A 23,934-nucleotide genomic window follows, 5' to 3' on the forward strand; every position below is an offset into this window, starting at 1 on the left:
TTATAATTATATATATTATAAATTATATTCATTATAATTATATTTCAATAATATTGAATAATTATATTTAATAGTTATAATTATATAATTATAGTTATATTCGTTACTGAGGGGTTTGCATTGTTTCTAGTTTATGCATATCAACATTTGTTGACAACCAACGTTCTAATACTGCTACTATATATATATATATATTAGTAAATTTATAAATTTAGTATCTTAAGTGATTTTTTTTAGTCTGTAATGTATTTAGTACAAAGTATTTAACTATTTATTGTAATACTAATTTTATAAAACTTTAATTTAATATATCTTTTTTTACTTGTAACATTTAGTAGTATTATTAGGTTATAGTAGTAGTGGAGGGGGTAATGGTTAGCTGTAGCTGTAGTTACAACTAAACATACAGATAAGACTTTATGTACTCCGTCACTTCACACATGTGATTTTCTCATTGGCTTAGAAATGCAGTTTAGTTAGTTTAGCTGCCACGACATCTCCGCTGCTCACTGCGTGTATGAGTCACGCCTACATTAACTATTCGCCCTCTCCGTCATGACGTTGCCGGTGGCTGACCAATCAGCGTTGAGGACCAGGGAGGGGCTGGTTTGTTGACAGGAAGTGTGTGAGAACTGAAAGCGGGATGAAAACTGTTGACTTTTGCGCTTCGGTAAGTCGCAACGTCGAAGTAAATTATGACTTTTAAGGACAACAACAGGCAAAGATGCAATGGAGGTCAATAGTCGTGGGTCTTCTTGTTTTGAGAGTGGTGCTAAATTGCGCGGTGTGGCTAGTGTTTGGACTGGGACCCAGCTGGGGCTTTGACTTCCCCATTAAATTCTCGTTCAACTTGCATAAAATTGAACTTCTCAATGATGGCGAGAGAGCCACCGTCAAAACTAACGATTGGCCACAGCACGTGTACGACCACAGAAACCTTCAAGCAAAGACCTGCTCCAAGATTAATGGGAATTCACCAAAGAAATCCTACCTCAGCTTCTTTCAGGAGGGCAGAGATGAATATGACAGAAAGTACAGCTCCTTCCCTGACGAGCTGAAAGTGAAAATGAGGGGAATGGCGCGAGACATGTTTTATTTCGGATATGATAACTACATGAAGTTTGCCTTTCCAAAGGATGAACTTAACCCTATAGCTTGTGAAGGTCGAGGGCCTGACGTGCTCAACCCGTAAGTTAGGCTACTGACTAATCCATATCAACCTTCAAAACGACCATCTGTAATGTTTCATTTCATGCTAACTATATGCTTTATTGAATTCTCAAGAGGAACTGACTGAGAAGATCTTGGCATGACCCGTGTATATGAATTTATATTCGTCTACACTTTACAGTCTTTCTTTATTCCCTTTTCTTCCATTCATTGTTCCGGAAAAGAAGTGTCCTGTGAATCAAATACCTGTGTAACAAAATGTTGCTAATCAAGCTTTTTCCTTTAGTTCCTGTTTAGATAACAGGTGAGTAACAAGTAGAAACTTTTCAAGTCAGACCCAAAGTCTGTGCATAGGAGACATGGAAAAGGAGAAATATCTCTTTTATATCCAGCACCACAGATTTTTTTGGCTTTAATTTATCCCAATGTATTTGAATAATGGCAGCATATCAAAACCGAATAGACCTAAGGATACATTTGCTTGTGTATTTCTACTAGGTCAAATATCAACATCAACGATGTCCTTGGAAACTACTCCTTGACCCTCATTGATGCTCTTGATACGCTGTTGGTAAGTCAGCCTCTTAAACAGACAGATGACTTAAGGTTAACTTAAAGGTAGGGTAGGCAATTTTTTTTATAAAATCTTTTTGTTATACTGGTTGAAACTCTTCACATCCTGATAGCAATCAATAATATAAGTAGGGGTGTGCGATATTACGATTTTTGATCGTGGATGTTTAAAATGTCTCCACGATCTGCTTTTGAAGAAATATCATAGTATCGTGCTACAGTGTATTCTATCAGTTGCAGTTCTGGTGCCTCTGTCTCAACATACTGTACACGCAACACACATGTACGTACATTCACATCACATATTAATGCAGAGGTAGACTTACACTCATGGGATACTGCAATTCACAAAAGTTCATTATTTGCATGTGCTTTAAAGCCTTGCCAGTTAAAAATTGAATTCGTGTGCTGTTCCTCTGTTCTAACATGCACATTCTGAGCGCATACACGAAGCTCACGGGCACTAAAAGCCTGTCAAACAGTGCCTGGATACTGGACTAAGTTATCTTTCGAGTCTTATTGCGCTAATACTGTCAAATACACACAAGGTTTACATAAGCACAGTTGATTATGTCTAAAGTGAAAGCAAACATTCGAGAGAGAATCGGGTGCATGTCATATGCATGTTTATTAGATGTGTGCCGGTCCTAAAGTGACAGTAGCCTAATAGTAAACATGCTACCGCTTGTCCTTAAAGGGATAGTTCACCCAAAAAAGAAAAGTCTGTCATTATTTACCCACTCTAATGTTGTTCCAAACCTGTATTAATTTCTCTCTTGTGCTGAACACAAAAGAAGATATTTTAAAGAAAGTGGCTCTCCAAACAGTTGCTGGTCCCCATTAGTCTCAGCCTCAGACGTGACGCCCACGGACCGTTGGCTGAACGTCTGATGCATATGGCACACTTTTCTGGAAACACTTCAGGAGTTTCGAAGTTGCGATCTGATTTGTTAAATTCTACAGGATGTGTGTATCACGTTCTTTATCGGTCCGCCTGGAAACAAATGCCATGACGCCAAAACCCCTCGTGAAAGAAGAAAGCCGTTGTGTTTACATCTGTGACAGTGAGCGCTTACCAGGATCAACTAAACGCTGGACCAGCAACTGTTTGGTTACTTGGTTACTTATTCTTCAAAATAACTTTTATTTTCAACAGAAGAAAAGCTTATTCAGGTTTAAAACAACTTGAGAGAGTAAATGATGACAATTTTCTTTTTTGGCGAAACTATCCTTTTAATTTTTGTTTCCTTTTTTAAAATTTTGTTTCCTTTTAAGGGTTTGTTTTTAAAATGAGGACATTAGTTTGGCTGTAATGCTCAGTCACTTGCAAAATAGTAAAACCAACATGAAAAAGAATCGTGATAAAATTGTGACTTGTGATTTTCCCGAAAAAAAAATCGTGACCCACCCCTAAATAGAAGTTTTATGATATACCTACCAGCATCAGTTATGTAGCTTCACTGCCATTTATAAATCCTCTCCCGTTGCCTCATGGGATAGTAAACTATCCATCATATGCACACTTCAGAATCTCGCTGGAAGAAGTAGGTCATCCGGGTACTTTTTGCCTCCTCTTGGTATGAGTACTGTGAATCTAGACACACTACTTTTGTCACTTACTGTTTTTCGCCTAGTGTAGAGTAGGGAAGTATGTGACTTAGGATGAATCATGCTGCATTCACGCCATGTCATATCTGTAATTACGAGATGGCAATCTGAGACTTTCTATCCAGAGCTGATCTCAGACTCAGATTTTTCGCTTTTCTTTGTCAACACTATCAATGCCGAAATGAATCTGCACTCTGCTCTGTGCTTTCATGTGTTTTGAAGGAGGCGTGGCTTTGGAGACGCTCTGAAGGGAGAGTGGGATCTCATGCTTTAAAAGCTAGCTTGCTATTGCTAGCCTCTCTGAAATTGCTACCCTACCTTTAAGGTTAAATCAGTTCTATTTAATTCTCAAGAGTTAGAAATAATTAGTTGACACTGATAATTGTACAAGCCTTCTAGTTTAAGTATTTTTTTGTCTTTCTTACTATTAGTAAATTATGTTTTGTGATTTTTGACAAATTTTGCTACAAAAATCAGCTGAACTGCCTAATAGTATAATCTTCTAAAAATAAAATAATTTGAGCCATTCTGTTTATAGTCCTAAAATCCAGAACAGATTTAGCATTTTTGAGCTATGGGTTCCCTCCCATAGATGCTGGTTTATGATTTATAAGTAAAATAAGGTCTGCGTTTTGTATTACTTAAAGAGACTTTCACATTTTATTCTACAACATAAGTTACAGTCGTTTTTTTTTTTTACTGTTGCTAAAATTTGTTCTGCTCATGTTTCATGAAAAGGCCCATTATTTATCCTTTACTACATGAGAAGAGAAAGAGGGAGTAGCTGTTTTATGTGTGTCCCTGTAAACAACCTTGAATTTATCTGCACTTATGATTAACTTTCAGTTATCTAGTGAACAAAAACAAAAATTGGCTATTACTTACAGAAAATCTCAGGAATTCCTCACTTCCGTGTCACCTCAGCTTAATTCAGTAGTCATCATAAGTATGTACATGGATGCATAATGTACTCCCATGTTTGGTTTCCATTTCTGCAGGTGCTTGGAAATGTGACAGAGTTCCATCGAGCTGTTAAGCTGGTGATTGAGACGGTGTCTTTTGACAAGGACTCCACTGTTCAAGTCTTTGAGGCCAACATTAGGTGCAGTATTTCACTCTTTTATTCAGTCCGTCAACACCCTCGTCGATTAGTTGATAAAGGAATCCTATCCATTCCCATTCAATCATTGTATGGAAATAAGAAGTGTTCTCCTTTTGTGTTCTATGAATGATTTTTTTTTTTTTATAGAGCTTTGTCATTTGACAAAACAAACCATTTTTTAAATAGAATAATTAATCTGCTACGGTTCTATTCACACTTTTAAATAAAGTGAGAAGTGTGTTCAAAACAGCATCTTTGTTGTTAACCAGGAAGTAACTGAAATAAATGTTCCCTTTTCAGAATTCTTGGCAGTTTGATCTCATCCCATATTCTGCTGACTGACCCACTGCATCCTTTTGGGGACATAGGGCTAAAGGACTATGACAATGAGCTACTGCACCTGGCACATGACCTTGCTGTTCGACTCCTACCTGCCTTTGAGAACACTAGCACAGGCATCCCCTATCCCAGGGTCAGGCCCACGTACATAGACATGGCCTAGTTTTTGCTGCATTTGACATTTGTATCTTACCATGGTTTTGTGCAGGTGAATTTAAAGAAAGGTGTTCCTCCTGACAGCATTAATGAGACGTGTACGGCAGGGGCGGGTTCTCTGCTCGTGGAGTTTGGCATTCTTAGCCGTCTGATTGGCGACTCCACATTTGAATGGGTCGCCCGGCGGGCTGTTAAAGCTCTGTGGAACTTGAGAAGCAATGAAACTGGGCTGTTGGGTAAGTGGTTGCATTTTTGGTCTGTTTTAGGGTACATTCAGACTGCAGGTAAAAGTGGCCCAAATTCGATTTATACTTATATGTGAGGCAGATCTTTTTTTTTTTTGTCACAACAGTGTGAACAGCACAAACCACATGGAATCTAACCTTTTTGATTCTGATTTGGGTCACTTCCATATGGGGTCCTAAATCAGATAAGGGTCTGATGTTTTGCAATGCGACCTCAGTCTGAATTGTCATGCAACATTTATGTCACTCTAGATCAACACTATGATTTATATGATTCTACATACCGGTATTTGTTTGGTCACTCGGTGAATATGGAAGACTGCAGCGAAGTCTATAACTATATGAGAAAAACTTTGCTCTCTTCCTCGTCTGTGTCCTCCTTTTCACCTGTGCACAAATTCACTGGCTTCCTTAGCACAAAATGGCTTGTGTAAATCCTGACTTTAGTAACCTCTGTTTACATCTGTATGACAGCGTGCTGTGTGCCATCTTTGTTATTGTTCTTTTGCGCGTGCGGGTCAGTTCAGGATCGTGACCTGTCAACAGTCAAATCTGATATTGGCCACATTTTAAAAATAATGTGAACAGCCAAACAAAAAAATCTGAATTGAACACTAAGGCTTGCAGTGTGAAGTCCTTCCTTAAACAATAACTACAGACCTTTTCTTTTTCTTTTGTTTTGGATCCAGTATCTTTAATTTGTGATCACATGTCTTTGTCTGACCAGTGATGATCCTTTTGTCCCTTTTCCAGGGAATGTGGTGAACATTCAGACTGGTCAGTGGGTGGGGAAGCAGAGCGGTCTTGGTGCTGGCATGGACTCGTTCTACGAGTACCTCCTCAAGTCTTACATCTTATTTGGAAAGAAGGAAGATTACATGATGTTCTCTGCAGCTTACGAGAGCATTCAGAGCCACCTGAGAAGAGGGTGATTATAAACATGTGCATGTGACCACAGCTGTTTGTGGCAGCAGTTTGAGCTTACAAAGACCAAAGGAAGTTTGCATGTGGGTGTCTAACCACCTGCAGATAAAGTGTGTCACTTGGAATTTTTGGTAGTTTGGCATGGTTTGCAGCCAATGAGTCTATTGCTTGCAAGTTAATTTATTATAACCATTCTTGGATGTGAATATGTCATTCAGATTGGTTTAGGTCTAGACTGACATTTAAAGGTTTTTATTCATTTTCTATAACTACACAGATATGCAGAAGTTTTACCTCAGGGTGTGCATTAATGATTCCTTATTAAACTATTGTAATGCTTTTGTTGACACATCCTGGTTCTAATTGTGCACTTTTTTTTCTTTACTTTTACAGAAGAGAGGCGTGTAATGAAGGAGAGGGTGACCCACCACTGTATGTGAATGTGAACATGTTTAATGGGCAGATCATGAACACATGGATTGACTCTCTGCAGGCATTCTTCCCTGGACTACAGGTCTAAAACGTGTCTTAATTGTCTCCTGCTTCTCGTTCAATCTCTCTATTGTCTTTATTTAATCTAAGTACAGTACATTCTGAATACAGCCTAGCCTTAGTTCTTAAGTACTCAATTTTTTTACCACATAAAAAAAATGTGGTAACACTTTACAATAAGGACTCATTTGTTAGCATTAGTGAATGTATTAACTAACATCAACTAACAATTAGGAATACATTTGTTCCAATATTTATTAATCTTAAATAGTCTAGATGGGAAGTGCCCAAAAAGTGAAAGTGAGGAGCATTTATGGGTACAAGTCGGGAACCGGCCTACCTTACATATTTCAAGGGTGCTGAGTCCAAAAAAACTGGTTCCCAAGCAACATTTTGAGTTTTTGACCTTCTAATTTGCATATCAAAATGGCCGCCAAATTGCCTATCTTGCTCAGTCGTTGGACCATTTTCCCCTATTTTTTTTGTAAGTAGGCAATCAGGATGAGGAAATTAAGTTTCTAGATCGATAGTCAAGGGTCAGAGCAAAGATATAATGGAGGCTCATTGCCTTTTTTATGTATATATTTATGCAAAATACCAACTTTTAAGGTGAAATTAAGCATTATTTGTGTCATTTTTTAAGGCCGACATACATATTCAATCAATATCACTCTTAAATGTTCCCAGTGTATATATGATATGTGATGTATTCCATATTACATAATAACTAAGAAAAACACCATTGCAAGTTGTCTGAGATTTCATTTTTTATGCAAATTAAGGCGAGACACTACAGGTGAATAGGGTAACATTTTTAACTAGCAGATATCACCATGAAACTTTCACAGTTGATTACCTACATTAAGATGAGAAAAAAATGTATTACAAGTTTTCTGTAATTTAATGTTTAAATATGCAAATTAGGCTATATCTAATCAAATGTGCACTAATTTGCATATATTTAAAACAACGAAATCTGAGTATTGGATAAAGCCAGGTTAAAAATGATTTTTTCATTGTGTTCACATATTAGATGGGAAAAAAAATACAGAGGGATTTATGGATATCTACTTTTGTTATCCTGTAAATCAGAAAATACTGTCAATAGCAATATTTTCGCCATGTTTTTTGGAATAAAATGTTATATAAATCAGGCTAGGAATAATATATTTACAAATCCCTCTGTAAATGTCTTCATAATATAACTAGGTACAAGACTGGAAAGTTTGGTGTATAGGTGCTACTGAAGTGGAGCGTCATCCATGTGGTTTCCTTAGTCTGCTTCCGAAGCCTTCACCGGCCCCAAGCAGGAGGACGGCACCACCCGTCTCCGCCCCTTAGCCGGCCAAAACGCCAGGCTAAGCAGCACTCCTGAGATGGGCAGCTTGGAGTTAGGGCTCAGTTCTTCTCAGGAGCTGGTAGCAGGACCACTCCTTCCCCCGGTGGAGGGCCGGGGGAGAATCTTTTTTCTAAGAACTGATGCCCCTTCCTCCGAGCCCCAAGAGGCCATGGATGGCAGTGTGCGACGCTCTGCCTCGCCACTCTTGTCCCCCTCTGTCGCCAGACCTCTGTCAGAGCAGGCCCCCCATGGAACACTGGTCCTTCCCTGGCCTCCTCTGTCAGGATGCGGCAATGACCGTGCCCCCACACCGGGTCGCTACGCCGCCCACGTCCGGACCGTTCACTCCACTTCGCTGCCCTACCGAGGGTACGTCTGTGGTTCCCATGACCCCGCTGGTTCAGTTCTTGGGAGCCTGGCTAGAGTTTCCCAACCTGTCCCGCTGGGTTGAGAGAACCACCAGGCTCGGCTATGCGATTCAGTTCGCACAATCTCCTCCCCGCCTCCGGGGAGTCCGTTACACTATGGTGGGTGGCAATGCCCCTGTTACTGGCGAAAGGTGCAGTCGAGATTGTCCCTCCAGCCGAAATGAAGTCCGGGTTCTACAGCCCTTACTTCATTGTACCAAAGAAAACCGGTGGGTTACGGCCAATCCTGGACCTGCACGTCTTCAACCGATCCCTTCACAGGCTTCCGTTCAAGATGCTCACGTGCTTTCGTGGCTTCAGCCTCTCCCTGGAGAATGGAGACTCCATCCAAAGACAGTTCAGCTGATTTGGGATCAGTTCGGGGACGCACAGGTAGACCTGTTTGCCTCCCACGACTCGTCCCATTGCGGCACGGACACACTGGTGCACAGCTGGCCGCGGGGCCTTTGCAAGTATGCATTTTCCCCAGTGAGCCTTCTTGCACAGACCCTGTGCAAGCTCAGGGAGGACAGGAAGAAGGTAATTTTGGTTGCCCCTCATTGACACAACCGGACCTGGTTCTCCAAACTAGTCCTCCTCGCGACAGCACCTCCTTGGCCAATCCCTCTGAGGAACGACCTGCTTTATCAGGGACGGTGCACCCTATGGTACCCTCATCCCGATCTTTGGAACCTTCACGTGTGGCTCCTGGATGGGACGAGGCAGGTTTGAGTACCCAACCACCAGCGGTAGTGGCTACCATCACTTCCGCTAGAGCATCGTCCACGAGACATGCCTACGTGTTGAAGTGGAACCTCTTCGTCACCTGGTGCTCTTCTCGCAGAGAAGACCCCAGAAAATGCCCGATCAGTGTCGTGCTTTCCTTCCTGCAAGAAGGGTTGGACCGAAGGCAGTCTCCCTCCACCCTGAAAGTGTACGTTGCCGCTCCTCGGCGAAGAAACATATCTGCATGGTGCCAGCATACTTCCTTATATGAGGTAAGGCGGAGTTACGCAATGCAAATTCCGCAGACCCATGGCATTTCTTTGCCAATGGCTCGTTTTATTTCTCGAAGATGAGAGGCTTTCTAAGCGAAACCCCATTCGTCGTCATGATGTAACGTCTCCGTTCCCTACTCAGGGAACGAGGGTTACATATGTAACCGAGACGTTTTACACCCCCCTCTCAGAAGCCTTGGACATTTGGGACAATGTTTCAAAAAATATTTTCTCTAACCTCAAACCCTTTCTCCCATATTGTATGTAGTAGCAGCAACCATGTGTGGCCCACTATAGTCTTCTATCAAATAGTAGTTTTCATTGGTTCCATGAGAGTGGGGCCAGCCCATAAAAATATCTTAAATTTTAACGTCTAGTCGGTCCACAGTCTAATTCTGCTCTTTTTGGTTTTCAGCTATTGTTTTTGTCTGACTTATATTATGAAGTTTTGTCTGTGGGTCATAATTTGTCATTTTCTTTGCAGTTTCGTCTGAGATGCATCTGAAATCGGTCACAAGTTCACTTGTTCATTATAGTGAATGGCACATGTACTTTATGGAGAAAAGAGAAATGAAATTGAGTGAGCAGCTTAAGATGACGGAATTTGTGTGTGCCAGAAATAACTATTTTACACCTTAAAAAATAATGACGATAATAACTTTATATGGTATAATGAAAATAAATAACTTGTTCACTTGTTCTCATATTCATGTCATATTTAATAGATAGTTCATTCATTTTAATAGAATAATAATACAAAAACTACAAAAAAGAATTAACACAATGATATAATTTTATTATTTTTACTTATAAATTTGTCATAAAAAGCAATAAATAGAGCACATAATACATGAAAGCTGTATTCCTTTCAGGGTTATCTGGTTTTGTTTATTTTTAGTTTTCTCCACATGGACTCTGTTTGTGTTTTCACCTTGGTTAGCTTATCTTCATGGTTGTTAATTTGATTCATTACTCAGTTCAGGTGTGTGTTGTGTTCAGGTGTTCATGTCTCATTATCCTCTAACTACTTAAGTTCAGATCAGTTTGTGTTTCGTGTTGAGTCTCGTCTATGTGTAGTTGTGTTTGGATGTACCTCTTTGGAGTACTCTGTTGGAGCATTAAAGCCTAACTTTCGTCGTCGATTCTTTGGTGTTTTTGTTTTCCGTCTTGTTTGTGTTTTGCTTGGGGCTGGTGAAGGCTTCGGAAGCAGACTAAGGAAACCACATGGATGACGCTCCACTTCAGTAGCACCTATATACCAAACTTTTGTACTTGTACCTAGTTATAGTTATATTATGTTATATTATGAAGACATTTACAGAGGGATTTGTAAATATATTATTCCTAGCCTGATTTATATAACCTTTTTTTTCCAAAAAACATGGCGAAAATATTGCTATTGACAGTATTTTCTGATTTACAGGATAACAAAAGTAGATATCCATAAATCCCTCTGTATTTTTTTTTCCCATCTAACATGTGAACACAATGAAACATTTTTTTTAACCTGGCTTTATCCAATACTCAGATTTCGTTGTTTTAAATCTATGCAAATTAGTGCATATTTGATTAGATATGGCCTAATTTGCATATTTAAACATTAAATTACAGAAAACTTGTAATACATTTTGTTTCTCATCTTAATGTAGGTATTCAACTGTGAAAGTTTCATGGTGATATCTGCTAGTTAAAAATGTTACCCTATTCACCTGTAGTGTCTCGCCTTAATTTGCATAAAAAAACTTGCAATGGTGTTTTTATTAGTTATTATGTAATATGGAATACATCACATATCATATATACACTGGGAACATTTAAGAGTAATATTGATTGAATATGTATGTCGGCCTTAAAAAAATGACACAAATAATGCTTAATTTCACCTTAAAAGTTGGTATTTTGCATAAATATATACATAAAAAAGGCAGTGAGCCTCCATTATATCTTTGCTCTGACCCTTGACTATCGATCTAGAAACTTAATTTCCTCATCCTGATTGCCTACTTACAAAAAAACTAGGGGAAAATGGCCCAAAGACTGAGCAAGATAGGCAATTTAGCGGCCATTTTGTTATGCAAATTAGAAGGTAAAAAACTCAAAATTTCGCTTGGGAACCAGTTTTTTTGGACTCAGCACCCTTGAAATATGTAAGGTAGGCCGGTTCCCGACTTGTACCCATAAATGCTCCTCACTTCTTATAGAAGGCCATTTTTCAAAAATCCGTCTAGACTAAAATAATAAAAATCTAGCTGTTCATTATTTGTTCATGTTAGTTCACAGTGCATTAACTAATGTTAACAAATACAACATTTGATTTTAATAATGTATTAGTAAATGTTGAAATTAACATTAAATAAGATTAATAAATGCTTTAGAAGTATTGTTAATTCTGTTCAGTTAACTAATGAAACCTTACTGTAAAGTGTTACCAAAAATGTTCTAAAATCTAGTATTATGTCATTATTATAAGCAATAACTTACATTACCGTTCAAAAGTTTGGGGTCAATATGTTTTTTTATTTATTTATATTTTTTATCACAAAAGATGCAAATAAATACTGTTCTTTTGAACTTTGTATTTATTAAAGTATCCTTATTTTTTATTTTTTTTATCAGTTTCAATAAAAACTATTAAGCAGCACATATGTTTTTAACATTGATAATAAAATATATAAATAGAAAGACAGTTCTTTTAAATCCTAATAATATTTCATTCACAATATTATTGTTTTCACTGTATTTTGATCAAATACATGCAGCCTTGGTGAGACTTCTTTGATAAACATCAACAAAATCTTACTGACATCAAACTTTTGACAGGTGGTAGTAGTATATATAATTTATGTTTATTAAAATATTTTGTCGTTAGCTTAGCAACCATTTGCTCCCTATTTAGAGTGCTTTAAAGAGGCTCCATGTGAGGTTTTGTTTCTATTTCATCTGAAGTAGCTGCCTATGAATAAGAGAGTCTTGGTGATAAACATAAACTTTCTGATCTAATATGAAAATCCAGTTGTTCAACTAATTGAACAGTGTTTCAGTTATATCTGTGGAATCTACTTGACTCAAGTGCATACAAAAATGGACTAAACTAGACCTGCTGATAGCCTTTTTCCATTGTTCATTAACCAGGGTTTCTAACCAGGTGCACACATTTCTGTTGCTCAGGTTTTGAATGGAGATGTTGAAAACGCCATTTGCCTTCATGCCTTCTACTATGCAATCTGGAAGCGTTTCGGGGCTCTTCCTGAGAGATACAACTGGCAGCTTCAGGCCCCAGATGTCCTCTTCTACCCTTTAAGACCTGAACTAGTGGAATCCACATACCTGCTCTATCAGGTACAAACCTTTTCTAACTGCTCTTTTTCGATTATGACCAGATTTTTAGACTGCAGCATTACAGTATAATTACCGACGATGAACTTGACTTTCTACAGGCAACCAAGAATCCTTTTTATCTTCACGTTGGGATGGACATCCTTGAAAGCCTCGAAAAAAATACCAAAGTCAGGTATGTGGATTAAAATGTCAGGAAGTGATTTGATCGGGTTGCTGGTATGTTCTCAAGACAGATGTTTTGTTTGACTGCTTCTCAGGTGTGGTTATGCCACTCTCCATCATGTGGTGGATAAGTCCAAAGAAGATCGCATGGAGAGTTTCTTCCTCAGTGAAACCTGCAAATACCTTTTTTTGGTTAGTTTTCTGTTTCTATATGCTCTCCCTTTTAAAAATGTTCTATTCTCACTCAAATCTTATAGTTTAAATTTATAAACTATAAACATGGTCAGTCAAGTTTTATGCTGCTGCCATGTCAATCACTAAATTATATTTTACACTCCTTTACAGCTCTTTGATGAAGACAACCCGCTGCACAAGTCTGAGAATAAGTACATCTTCACTACAGAAGGCCATATAGTGCCGATAGATCAACGCTTCAGGGAGAAAAGTTGGGAAGAGCAATTCCCATGTGAAGAGCCCAACAAAGAGCCCCCAGCCAACATAAGCAACGTAAGAAATTGGTTTAATAGACACTAGCAGTCATCCCACTTATGAATATGAATTATAGTGGCGATCTCAATGAATCTTTTGAGTCATTCATGAATGCAACGCCTTTAATCAGAAAAGTTTTCTTTTATTAAACTTGTTTAGGTGCAAGTTAATTCAGTCAGCTTGTCCAGTCAATGATATGCTCCTTCACAACCTGCTGATTTTCTCTTGCTACAGGCAAAAAACACCAAAAACAACAAAGCAGTCACCTTATTTATAAAAGGAGGGATTCAGTGCTTTGAAGTGAAGCTACTGCAATAATAGTGAAATTATGTGAATTAAAGGGGTCATGATATTTTTTATTATTTTAATGTTTCTTGAGGTTTACTTATGTTAATGAAAGTTTTTTTTACACGCACACAAAACAGTACAATCAAAAATATATTTGTATAAGCAGAAAAATGAATATTTTCACCCTCATTCTGACCGTTTTTAAGGGGCTGCTCCTTTAAGGCTTGCCAGTTAAGGGCAACTGTTATGATTGGCTAATATCACTGCATAGAAAACAATATCAACGCCCACTTGCTATTGCACATGAGTAAGTGTTTTGAAAACATTATCCACTAAGACAAAGCATTCTGAAATCATTTACTTCAGGTTTGTGATGCAGCTGTTGTCAGATCCAATACAGTTGGGTGCTTCATCTTTCAACAAAAATATATTTTTAAAATCTCCATTACACTGTGCCTCGTTTACAAAACAAAATGTTCTGAACTAATATATATATTCCTCAGACGCTATCCGGGACGCCATTAAAAATCATCCACTTGTTTCCGATGCTGTGATCCTTCTGAAGACTGTAGAGAGATGCAAACGAGCTGTTTAAACTAGACGCGTCAATGCACATGTCAGCCGTTAAGACTCTGAATGTCAGTGGGCGGGGCCTATCATGCAATGTTGTATATCTATTTGTTGAGGTCCTGCTCTGGAGGCAGTCATATGCAAATATATGTGTGATGTCACAGATCTTGCAATATCAAAACAAGCTGTTTTTGGAGCTTGATAAATGCCTTGTTTGTACTGAGGACGTTTTAAGCTCTGAAAATGGCAGAATGTTTTAATGGTACGAATACCTCTTATATGTCAAAAGATCAAGGCAAATTTGATAATGTCATGACCCCTTTCATTTATATTTCTTTTTAATTAACAAATTACAATTAGCCACTACCAGCATTTTTTTTTTTTTTAGGCTTCTTGGGATACATTATCCCATTACATTAAAATATAATTTCAATATTAAAGTGTCTAATCGAGTATTTTGTTAGTGACAGTATGAAATCTAAAAAGTGGTCATAGAAATAAGAATGACATATTTTCATTTGTCCAATAGTGTGAAAGGATTTCCGAAGAGAGACGTTATGGCCTTCCTCTAAAGAGCATGTACATGAGGCAAATCGACCACATGGTGGGGCTGTCCTGACATCAGTCCTGCTCCCTGGAGGTCTCAGCACCTACAAACCCCCTGGAGGGGTTCAATAACTCTCCCATCAGATAACTTTGCAGTCTCTTTTTGCACATGGAGTGGCAAGGTATTTGGTCAACAAATCAACCAGTACGTTTTGTTGTGGCGTTGTATTTTTTTTATTGTTTTTTTTGACATGAAAGTGTCATTCTTAAGCTGGACCAGGTGTTTGGGTTTGGTTACATATTCAGATCCAGCCAGCAAAGTCCACAGCATTAAAAAAAAAAAAGCACATTCAGGGAAGTTTGGCTCTCCAGAATCGTAAAAATCAATCACAAAACTGTTTTTGATTCCTAAGGCTGATCGCCTTCTGCATTGTGCAATGAGTGTGTTACATGTTTTCTTCAGTGCCATGTATAATGAAACTTGACCTAGTATTATTAAGGGCTCTAATGGGTTGACAGATGGTATGCATGTTTCAGTTTTCTTCTCAAGGAACAAGCATTCAAATAAGCTTTATACTAGAAAAACAGTTGTTTATCCAGTATATGTCTTTCAGGAACACACACAACAGATGGGCTTCATTTATTACAAATCAAACTGCATTCTGATGACTTGTTCACTTTGCAATTTGACACGTTCTTCATTGGTAATTTTGTGCCTTGGTTTGCTAGGTGTAGAACACTGTGGCCTATTTTTAGTTTATTTGCATGATTCCATATTTCCAACTGTACCCATTCTAATGTTGCTGTCAGTGTATTGTGATAAAATTGGAACGGTTTTGTTATGTAGCATACATGTTTGGTAAGTTTGAAATCTCCACTCATTCGTGTATTTTAACTGAGCAAACCTCATATAATTTGGTACGTTTTGCACAGCGGGTCGAGGAAGTGCCGTAGATTCTCTCTCAATTAGGTCTAGTAATTTGTCTCCACTCTTCTATTTTGTGTTTAAACAAACAAGAAAACGATTACATGCATTAAAAATGTAAAAATGTTCTTGGACCAAATATGACAACATTTAACAAAGACATGTGCCTTTAACAAATTTCTTTTTCATTTTTCTTCAGTCCTCAGGATCAGTAGTTTGCCATGATGCAGTCACTCGAGGTGATATGCATGTAATGTGTCAGTAACATTGTTAACTTTTTCTCTTTTAATGCTTAGATGTCGTCGCATATGTTTTCTGAACAAAAGTCGAAAATAAGGGATTCTGAGAATGATCATTGTGCTGATGAGAGAAGAATTAATTTCTTTGGTATTGCAGATTATTTCTTTGGGGCTCGTATGGAGGATACTCTCAGTAATTAGGGGTTGATATTTATTCCAAATTTGTTTTTATCAAAAACAAGTATTCTAATTAAAGTTTATTAGGTTAATGTTGTTCTGCTTGTTGATTTTATTTGTGATTAAAGAGACAAAGGTGGATGTCTACACTGTGCATTTTATCAAATCGAAATTAAAACCATGACTTGGCAAAACTGTTTGATAGTCTAACTTGATTGAGTTGAAACTGCAAAAGGCACAAAATAGAATCAGTGTGTTTGGTACTGTACAATCATTCTATTAAACATCATTGAAACTGCAAAAATGCTTTGAATATTTATAACACTGTAATGCAAAGCCATTGGAACAGATCCATTAATAAACTCAGATAAAGTGGTGTTAATGCGCTTTACTTTTGCAGGTTGCGCTCGCAAATGATCTGTGGGGTATTTTCAGTTAAAACTTGACATACACACTCTGGGGACATCAGAGACTTATTTTACATCTTGTAAAAAGGGACATAATAGGTGCCTTTTAACACTTAATTTTTATGAATAATAATTTTTTATTTCATTTATATTAATTATTTTTATATCTATAAAGACACACACACACACACACACACACACACACACACACACACACACACACACACACACACACACACACACACACACACACACACACACACACACACACATTAATAAATCAAATAATTCTTAAAAAAAAAAAAAAAAAAAAAAAAGTTAGGGAAGTGTAGGCTATATAAGCTAGTAAATAATGTGTAGCCTGTTTTCCCCTGGATTTAAGCTGTTCATGGGTTTGCATTCTGCCAGACACTTGAAAGACAAAAATACATCAGGTTCAGTCTTTTCTACAGAAGCTTTATTCATTCAATTTACATGGTTGGTTCTGGTTTTGCAGTCAACTGTGCCATTTTAATCAATATTCGCTGTTGTAATTTAATCAATGCACTCAAAAACCGTTCGTTGTCTCACAGCTAACTAACTGTGCTCCTGAGCTAAGCATCTTATTGAAATATTATCACAAGCTATCTTTTCATCAAAGTTATCCATCTTACATAAAGATTCGGATCATGGGACATAACATGATATAACTCCTCTGTAAATAACACAGAACATTGCATCCCAGTAAAGTTTTCTCAATCAGCTTAAAAGGGTAACTAAACCCCTGGTCAGAGCCTGACTCCACCCACTGGCAATATTTGAAAAATGCTGGAAAAGTGGGCAGAGCCCAGTGGAGAGGGGGCGTGCATCTGAGACACATCTCTCTGTAGGCAAGGGCGTGGTTAGCTGGTTCCCTCTGACGTCACAGGGCACCACAATTTTCAATAGGAAAATTCAACTGCAGTAGCCACTGTTCAACCTGAAGAGGGCAGCACTCATGCGTTTTTTTACACCATATTGTAGAATTAAAAGACTTTAAACCCAAATGTCAGAAAAATTACTTGAATCAATGAACAGCATTAATAAAGCCCCAGTTTTTCAGATCATTAACTAAAAAAAAAGTTGTTTAAGGGTTTAGTTACCCTTTAAAAGTATGAACTTTACACAGTTAGTAACTGCTATAACGCATAACTGAAATACTCTCTGAACTTCATAATGTGTGCTCTTGCAAAACATTATGCTGAAGTGCATATGCAGGTGTTTCAGAAGTTTAGTTGTTTGGTTTGCAGCTGCATGTAGTTGCAAATCTACAGGATAAATCACTGCGAAAAACTAATAGGGCCAAACACCAAACACCCTCATAAGGGCCGGTTCTTCAAGCAGGGTGATGCTGCATGTGTTGTTATATATGACTTGCTGCAATGAATATGTATTAAGCTCTGATATTTAATTAAATGCAGTGTTTAATCAAATGTATAACAATATAATTTTCTTCTTCCAGATGCAATCAATTCAATTCCCTTGTGTGTGTGTTTTTGTGTTTGGTTATGTGTGTATGCATTGGATAATCCCACATTACCCAGGGAGGAAAACAATGGGTCAGTATTGGGTTTTGTTGATTTAGACACTCTGTAAAAGAAGAGACATTTTAATTATACACATATAGAAACTGTACTGATATTTGATATGCTTTAAAACAATAATACATGAATTATTTACTTAATATATTATATTGTATTATATTCACCTCTTCTCACAAATGGCTTGTTTAGAAGAGACCGCAGTCTTTGAGATTTTCTTTGATGATAATGTCTGTTACGGCATCGAACACAAACTTGACGTTCTCTGTGTCTGTGGCACAGGTCATGTGGGAGTAGATTTCTTTGATATCTCGTCGCAAGTTCAGATCCAAGAACTGCAGCTTGATGTAGTTACCCGCATCCTCAAAGGTGTTGGGACCTGACAGAGGCATGCATTATATTTTTAGCGTAGTTTTGCATATCATATGACACAAATAGAAGCCTAATTTTGACATTTGGTTATGTTCCGTGATAGATCCTCACTGAAAATGTATTGATATTCCGAGTTAAATTGTCTGGTTTAATGCCTATTTTAAGAACATTTATGTTAAAGAATCAAGCTTCTGATTTTGAGGTCTCACCATCATAATCAGGGAAGCACATGCTCAGATGAGCTTTCTTGATCTTCTCCAGGAAGACATCCTTTTTGTTGAGGAAGAGTACAATGGATGTGGTGGCAAAGTAACGGTGGTTACAGATGCTGTTGAACAGGTGGAGACTCTCATGCATTCGGTTCTTTGGTTGAAAGGACAAGATAAACAGGTTGCTAAAATGCACAAAAGTAATACTGTATGTAATGTAGTTGGGGTTTCATTCTTGGACCACAAATGACAACCTACCACTTCATCATCCTCCACCAGCACCATGTCGTATGCGCTCAGTGCAGCGATGAAGATGATACAGGTCACACCCTCAAAGCAATGGATCCACTTCTTCCTCTCTGAGCGCTGACCGCCCACATCAAACATCCTGCAGACCAACATCAGTTAACATGGCATTGGTGTCCTTTTAAGCTTGTCTTATTCCATTGGTCTTGAAACTTTAACATTGTTAAATTCTCTAGAATGAAGATTCTCTAGAGTCTAGATGATGATGGTCATTGGGCAGTTGAACATGCCATTGTTATCATTATGACGGCTCTTTGTATTTTAGATGACTTTGTTTTAGAGTACCTGAAGTTGAGATCCTTTAAGCCGAACATGGTCTCGATGATACCGGTGGTTTTAACTCTTGATCGCAGGACGTCCTGTTCAGTAGGGACATAGCCAGGCTGGATCAACCTCTCCAGGTCACTCAGATAGCTTGGAGATAGAGTAAGAGAATCAATACAATATTTCCCTATACTTATTCATTAAAAAGTTAGCCTTGCTGACTGGTATTTAATGCTTTAAAAGACTAATTCGAGGTCCATACTATCCGGCAGAGTCGTTGAGCTGGTATTCGGAGGCTCTTTCAAAGCACGCCTTGATGCCCGAGTCCTTCCACAACCTCAGGATGATGTCTGACAGCTCCTTGGGCATGGTGCCTTCCTCGATGGTGTCCGCTAAGTGCATCAGCTTCCTTCCATCATCCTGCAACAAACAGATAAAAACAGTTGGATCTAAAAATCTGTATAATCCTTCATGATTTCATTGTCTCTTTCTTTTAATAGTCTTTTTCAGATGTCTATCATTCATGACCTCTCCTAATAATCTAATTTGATAAATCCTCCAGTTATTATGTACAATTATCTTTTGTTGTATAATCTGACTAGTGGGCTATCAAATTTACTTTCATTATGGTTTTGATAAAAGAACAATTGGCAGGAGATTAAAACAAAACTCCTTAGAGTTATAGTACTATAGTGAATTTGGTTAATCTGAGGACACCTACACATTTTTACATAGGTGCTACTCTTTATTTTACAGTCCTCTTTTGCATGCACATTCTATGTACTTATTGAAGTAATGACACTAACTGGGTAATAACTAGGTTCTAACGCTGAAGCTACACCTAAAGACTCTTGCACACTGAGTCCGAAATTCGCGTCCGAAATTTTCGCACGTTAAAAAATAAATACGACCTCACGTTATGGCAATCATGCTTGTACACTGCCTCCGAAACGTTCGTCCGTCAAAAAAAAAAAATCGAATCAGGTTCGATTTCCTGCGTTTTTCGCATCCGTAGTAAGCATTTTGAATGGTGTTTTGACAATTCAGAGCCACTGAATCACGAACGCGAAACAACGCATGCACGTAAACCCAGATTTTGTTTCTAATTAAACTTACGAGTAATCATTACTTATTATATTATGTTTAGTAAAAACCTGCTATCATTACTAAACAACATTAGTTGTTTGCACTATTTAGCTGAAAGATTCATTGCACTAATCATGTTAAGCTGAGATAACTCGCTATGTTAAGCTTCTGTAAGGGAGGGGCGTGGCCTATTTAAACAGGTGACAGTGCGCAGAGTGCCCCATTTAAAGTTTGAACCGAAGAGTCGAACATTACCAGCTTAACTTATTACTAAACAGACTGACTTTATTTCTGTCAGACGTCTACAAAAGATCTTGTTGAGAATCAACAGAGGTTTAGATGGTGATTATTTATTGTTTCATTTGTAGTCACCATGATGGTGAAAGGTGTTGGCTTTAGTTGGGCTCTTGCCTTTGATAGTTATAGCAAGAAGCCAAGAGTGGATTGATCAATTGCCTATAACTGCCTATTGATTTTGGTCTCAATAGAAATTGTAAGTCTCTAAAGTCAGTAGCACTTGACTTTTCCTGTGATTTTACAACAGAAAATCCAACAGAATTGTGTATGAATCTCATCAATGGTGACACTTGTAATGCATGCTGGGTACCCAATAGTAAACCTATTATCCTAAACCATGTAAATACAACATAACATGTTTAGTTTCAGCTTGTGTAAAAGGTTAGGGTTATATGTTAATTCAACATAACATGTTTAGTTTCAGCTTGTGTAAAAGGTTAGGGTTCCATGTTAATACAACTCAACATGTTTAGTTTCTGCTTGTGTAAAAACTAAAGTGGTATAAGGCAACGGGTTTCCTCGCGATTTGCGAGTAAAGTCAACTAATTCGGGTTAAGAGTGTGCGATAATTTCGGACTCAGTGTGTAAGGGCCTTAAACCTGACCTTAACCCATGGAGTTATCTTACATTACACAGTACTCTCGTGGGTAAGTACACTGTGAGTACATTGAAAGTGCACGTACTGTAAAATAACATGCAAAACGCAAAAAGTCCAAAAAGTACAGTACATTGTTACAAACAATGTATTTGTTTTGATGTAAAGTATACAGTAGTTAAACACAACTGATATATTTTTGCGCAAGGAGGATGAACAATACCATGGTGTTTTGGACATGTACTGTACATTGGTAATACAATACCTGAAATAACATAGGTGTACCATCATTCAGTACTTTGGTATTACCATCTGATATCATAATTGTGCCATGGTATTACCAATGGTATATTCCATACTTTAACTTATTTTTTTTATATATAAATGACTAATGAATTCTGTAGAGCACCTGTGCAGCAGCGTCTCCATAGGAAATGTTGAGTGTGGTCATGGCCTTCACAACGGCCAGCATAGACTGCAGGGTGTTGCTGTAGATGATGACAATGAACTCCATAGACTCTTCAAGGGAGTAACCATCTTGGTGAATAATTCTGTGATGGAAAATAATGGACATTTAATTGAAGTTATTTGTTGGTTGTGATATAAAAGAGCACTGAACATGAATCATTAATGAGGATAGTCTCATGTAATACTTTTTGTTTTCTCAGCACTTACTTCATCTGTTTGACAATTGTGCTTTTACCCGACTCGCCGGCACCTGAACGGAAAATCATCACGGATTAAGGATTATCAAGGTTATTTCATTCGTACACTTATATACTGTTTAAACGTTTGGAGTTGGTTAGATTTTAAAATGTTTTTAAAACCGCATTTATTTGATCAAAAATCACAGTAAAAACGGTTATATTGTTAAATATTCACAATTTAAACAAAATGTAAAATAACTTGTGTGTGTATATATATATATACATATACAAATTTTAACAAATATATAAAACAATTTACAGTATGTTGTACAGTATACATCTGACCTCCAGGTCTGGGGACACCCGGTTAAAAACCACAGATCTACATTGAGCCAGTGTTTTGAGGGGTAAAACCCTCAGTGAACTACTGAGATTTGTCAAACTGTAGATGTTTTTTTAGAACAGTCGCACAGTAATATTTGATTTATTTTGGCATGAATAAGAGAATTAATCCTCCTTCTCTCCTCTGTCTTTGTTTATCTTTTGGTGGATTACATTAAGAGGCTTGAGGCTTATTATTATTGTCTTAAGCCCCTTCAAGCTTGATGTCCCATAACCCTGACCCACATCACTTCACGGACAAAGACACAGGCAGTTATGAATGTACATTTAGATATTGTGCGGTCAATTTTGTGTCTTCAGTTTATTTAGCTCCCCTTTGGTTTGAATTTCAGTAAGACGTCCATTTTGATTAGCTTTTTTCTTGTATTTAAGCTTAAGATATCTAATACTCCTTTCATATTGCAAAAATATATATAAAAAATAAAACATTAAATGTCATTCAGAATCTTTATGCTCACAACATGAAGTCATTGCCTGTTTATTATGAGGTTTTAAATGGGAAGGCTACACAACAAATCTGCAATATACCATTTTCCAAATCTAGCAAGTTAGCTGTTCTTCATGTTTTGACTTGAAAAATGTGTTACCTAGCAGCAGAAGTTTGACGGTCCTGGCATCTTTGTCGGCATCATCTTTCAGCTTCCTCTCTAGCTCCCTGGAGTGCTTCTCCTCGGCGCTCGCCCCGGCCCCCATACTGACTCTTGATCAGGGAAAAGAAGTCCTTTCTGGATGACCACTCGCTTGCCCAGAGGCCTCCAGGTGCTGTCGACGATACAGCTCACACCTCAACTGGATCTTGGTGATCTGATGAATTGTTTTGAGTCTTAGAGGGATTTTGGGGATGTCTCTGACCACCTGGGTCGGTGGGGCCAATGAAGAACAAGGACAGAAGGCGTTCAAAGCGTGGAGAGGTCATCCAACCTCAGATTTAAGGACAAGGTGCTGTGCTCAGCAAAAGGTGATAAGCTGTCGGTGTCTTCACGAGCACATTAAAAAGGACTGTGTGAGTGGTAAAATGTGACGCTACGAATGTTACAATTGTTATGCTATTCAAGAAAAGGCAGAAGAAGACTGAAAAGTTAATGGGTCTCATAAATGATTGGATATGTTGTCTGCCATCTTTATTTTCTGTTGAAAATATGCTCGACATCATGAAAGCAAATTGCGTCTGTTTGGCTTTTTCAAAATAGCCAGAATTTGTTTTATTTTTTTAATAAAACGACTGAATGTGAAGGTGTTCTGAAATCTCCATGAGTAATTCTAATCTCACCTTCCCACTGTAGTCATCAGAATCAGTTTCCACATAGTGTACAGTGTGTGCAGCGCAGCGTTTAAAGAGCTTTAGTCTTTTACCTGACAGCTCATTGACCCCAATCTGAAGATTGATACGTTTTAATCCTCAGGCATCACAGGTAACAGAGACAAAGAAACAGGAACACTTTTTTTTAGGGACTTCATTATTAGCAATTCATTTGATGTCTCAATGTTCTGAGAGCATGCCTGAAAGAACCATTTATGCACATAACATTTAATTATATGGTCACATTTATCATAGTAAACATTTAGCTTAAAGATCAATCTAAAAAAACGACTACCAAGAAAGCTTTTCATTGGCTATACTGGGTTAAAAATGTGTTCGCATAAATCTGAGTATTAATTGGACATTCTTATGAGCAATTTGTGCAACATTTTTACAGAACTG

The 23,934-nt window shown here is 37.8% G+C and overlaps 2 protein-coding genes across 4 annotated transcripts; one reads left to right on the plus strand and one right to left on the minus strand.

Annotated features, from left to right (window-relative positions):
* Positions 1-578: 578 nt before the first annotated feature.
* Positions 579-16,285, plus strand: edem1 (ER degradation enhancer, mannosidase alpha-like 1). The gene is made up of 12 exons (XM_079884524.1): positions 579-1,188; positions 1,669-1,741; positions 4,350-4,453; positions 4,754-4,925; positions 5,001-5,184; positions 5,947-6,121; positions 6,511-6,631; positions 12,522-12,692; positions 12,791-12,864; positions 12,950-13,046; positions 13,200-13,361; positions 14,731-16,285. The coding sequence occupies exons 1-12, from the start codon at positions 725-727 to the stop codon at positions 14,818-14,820; spliced, it is 1,887 nt and encodes a 628-aa protein (XP_079740650.1). The 5' UTR covers positions 579-724; the 3' UTR covers positions 14,821-16,285.
* Positions 16,286-16,926: 641 nt separating this feature from the next.
* gnat1 (guanine nucleotide binding protein (G protein), alpha transducing activity polypeptide 1) lies at positions 16,927-23,094 on the minus strand. 3 transcript variants are annotated; one of them, XR_013822616.1, is made up of 10 exons: positions 22,820-23,094; positions 21,859-21,901; positions 21,593-21,734; positions 19,468-19,625; positions 19,227-19,355; positions 18,894-19,023; positions 18,636-18,789; positions 18,222-18,433; positions 17,651-18,103; positions 16,933-17,250 (listed from the first exon to the last, which is right to left on the minus strand). XR_013822616.1 is itself a non-coding variant. In XM_079884533.1 (9 exons), the coding sequence occupies exons 1-8, from the start codon at positions 22,923-22,925 to the stop codon at positions 18,243-18,245; spliced, it is 1,053 nt and encodes a 350-aa protein (XP_079740659.1). In that variant the 5' UTR covers positions 22,926-23,094; the 3' UTR covers positions 16,927-18,103; positions 18,222-18,242. The 3 variants fall into 3 exon arrangements, 2 of the variants coding, with proteins under 2 accessions (XP_079740659.1, XP_079740660.1); XM_079884533.1 differs by having other exon boundaries at positions 16,927-18,103; XM_079884534.1 differs by lacking the exon at positions 17,651-18,103 and having other exon boundaries at positions 18,194-18,433.
* Between the last annotated feature and the right edge of the window lie 840 nt (positions 23,095-23,934).

The sequence above is a fragment of the Squalius cephalus genome (genome assembly GCF_949319135.1).
Source record: "Squalius cephalus genome assembly, chromosome: 10".
Classification (NCBI taxonomy): Eukaryota; Metazoa; Chordata; class Actinopteri; order Cypriniformes; family Leuciscidae; genus Squalius; species Squalius cephalus.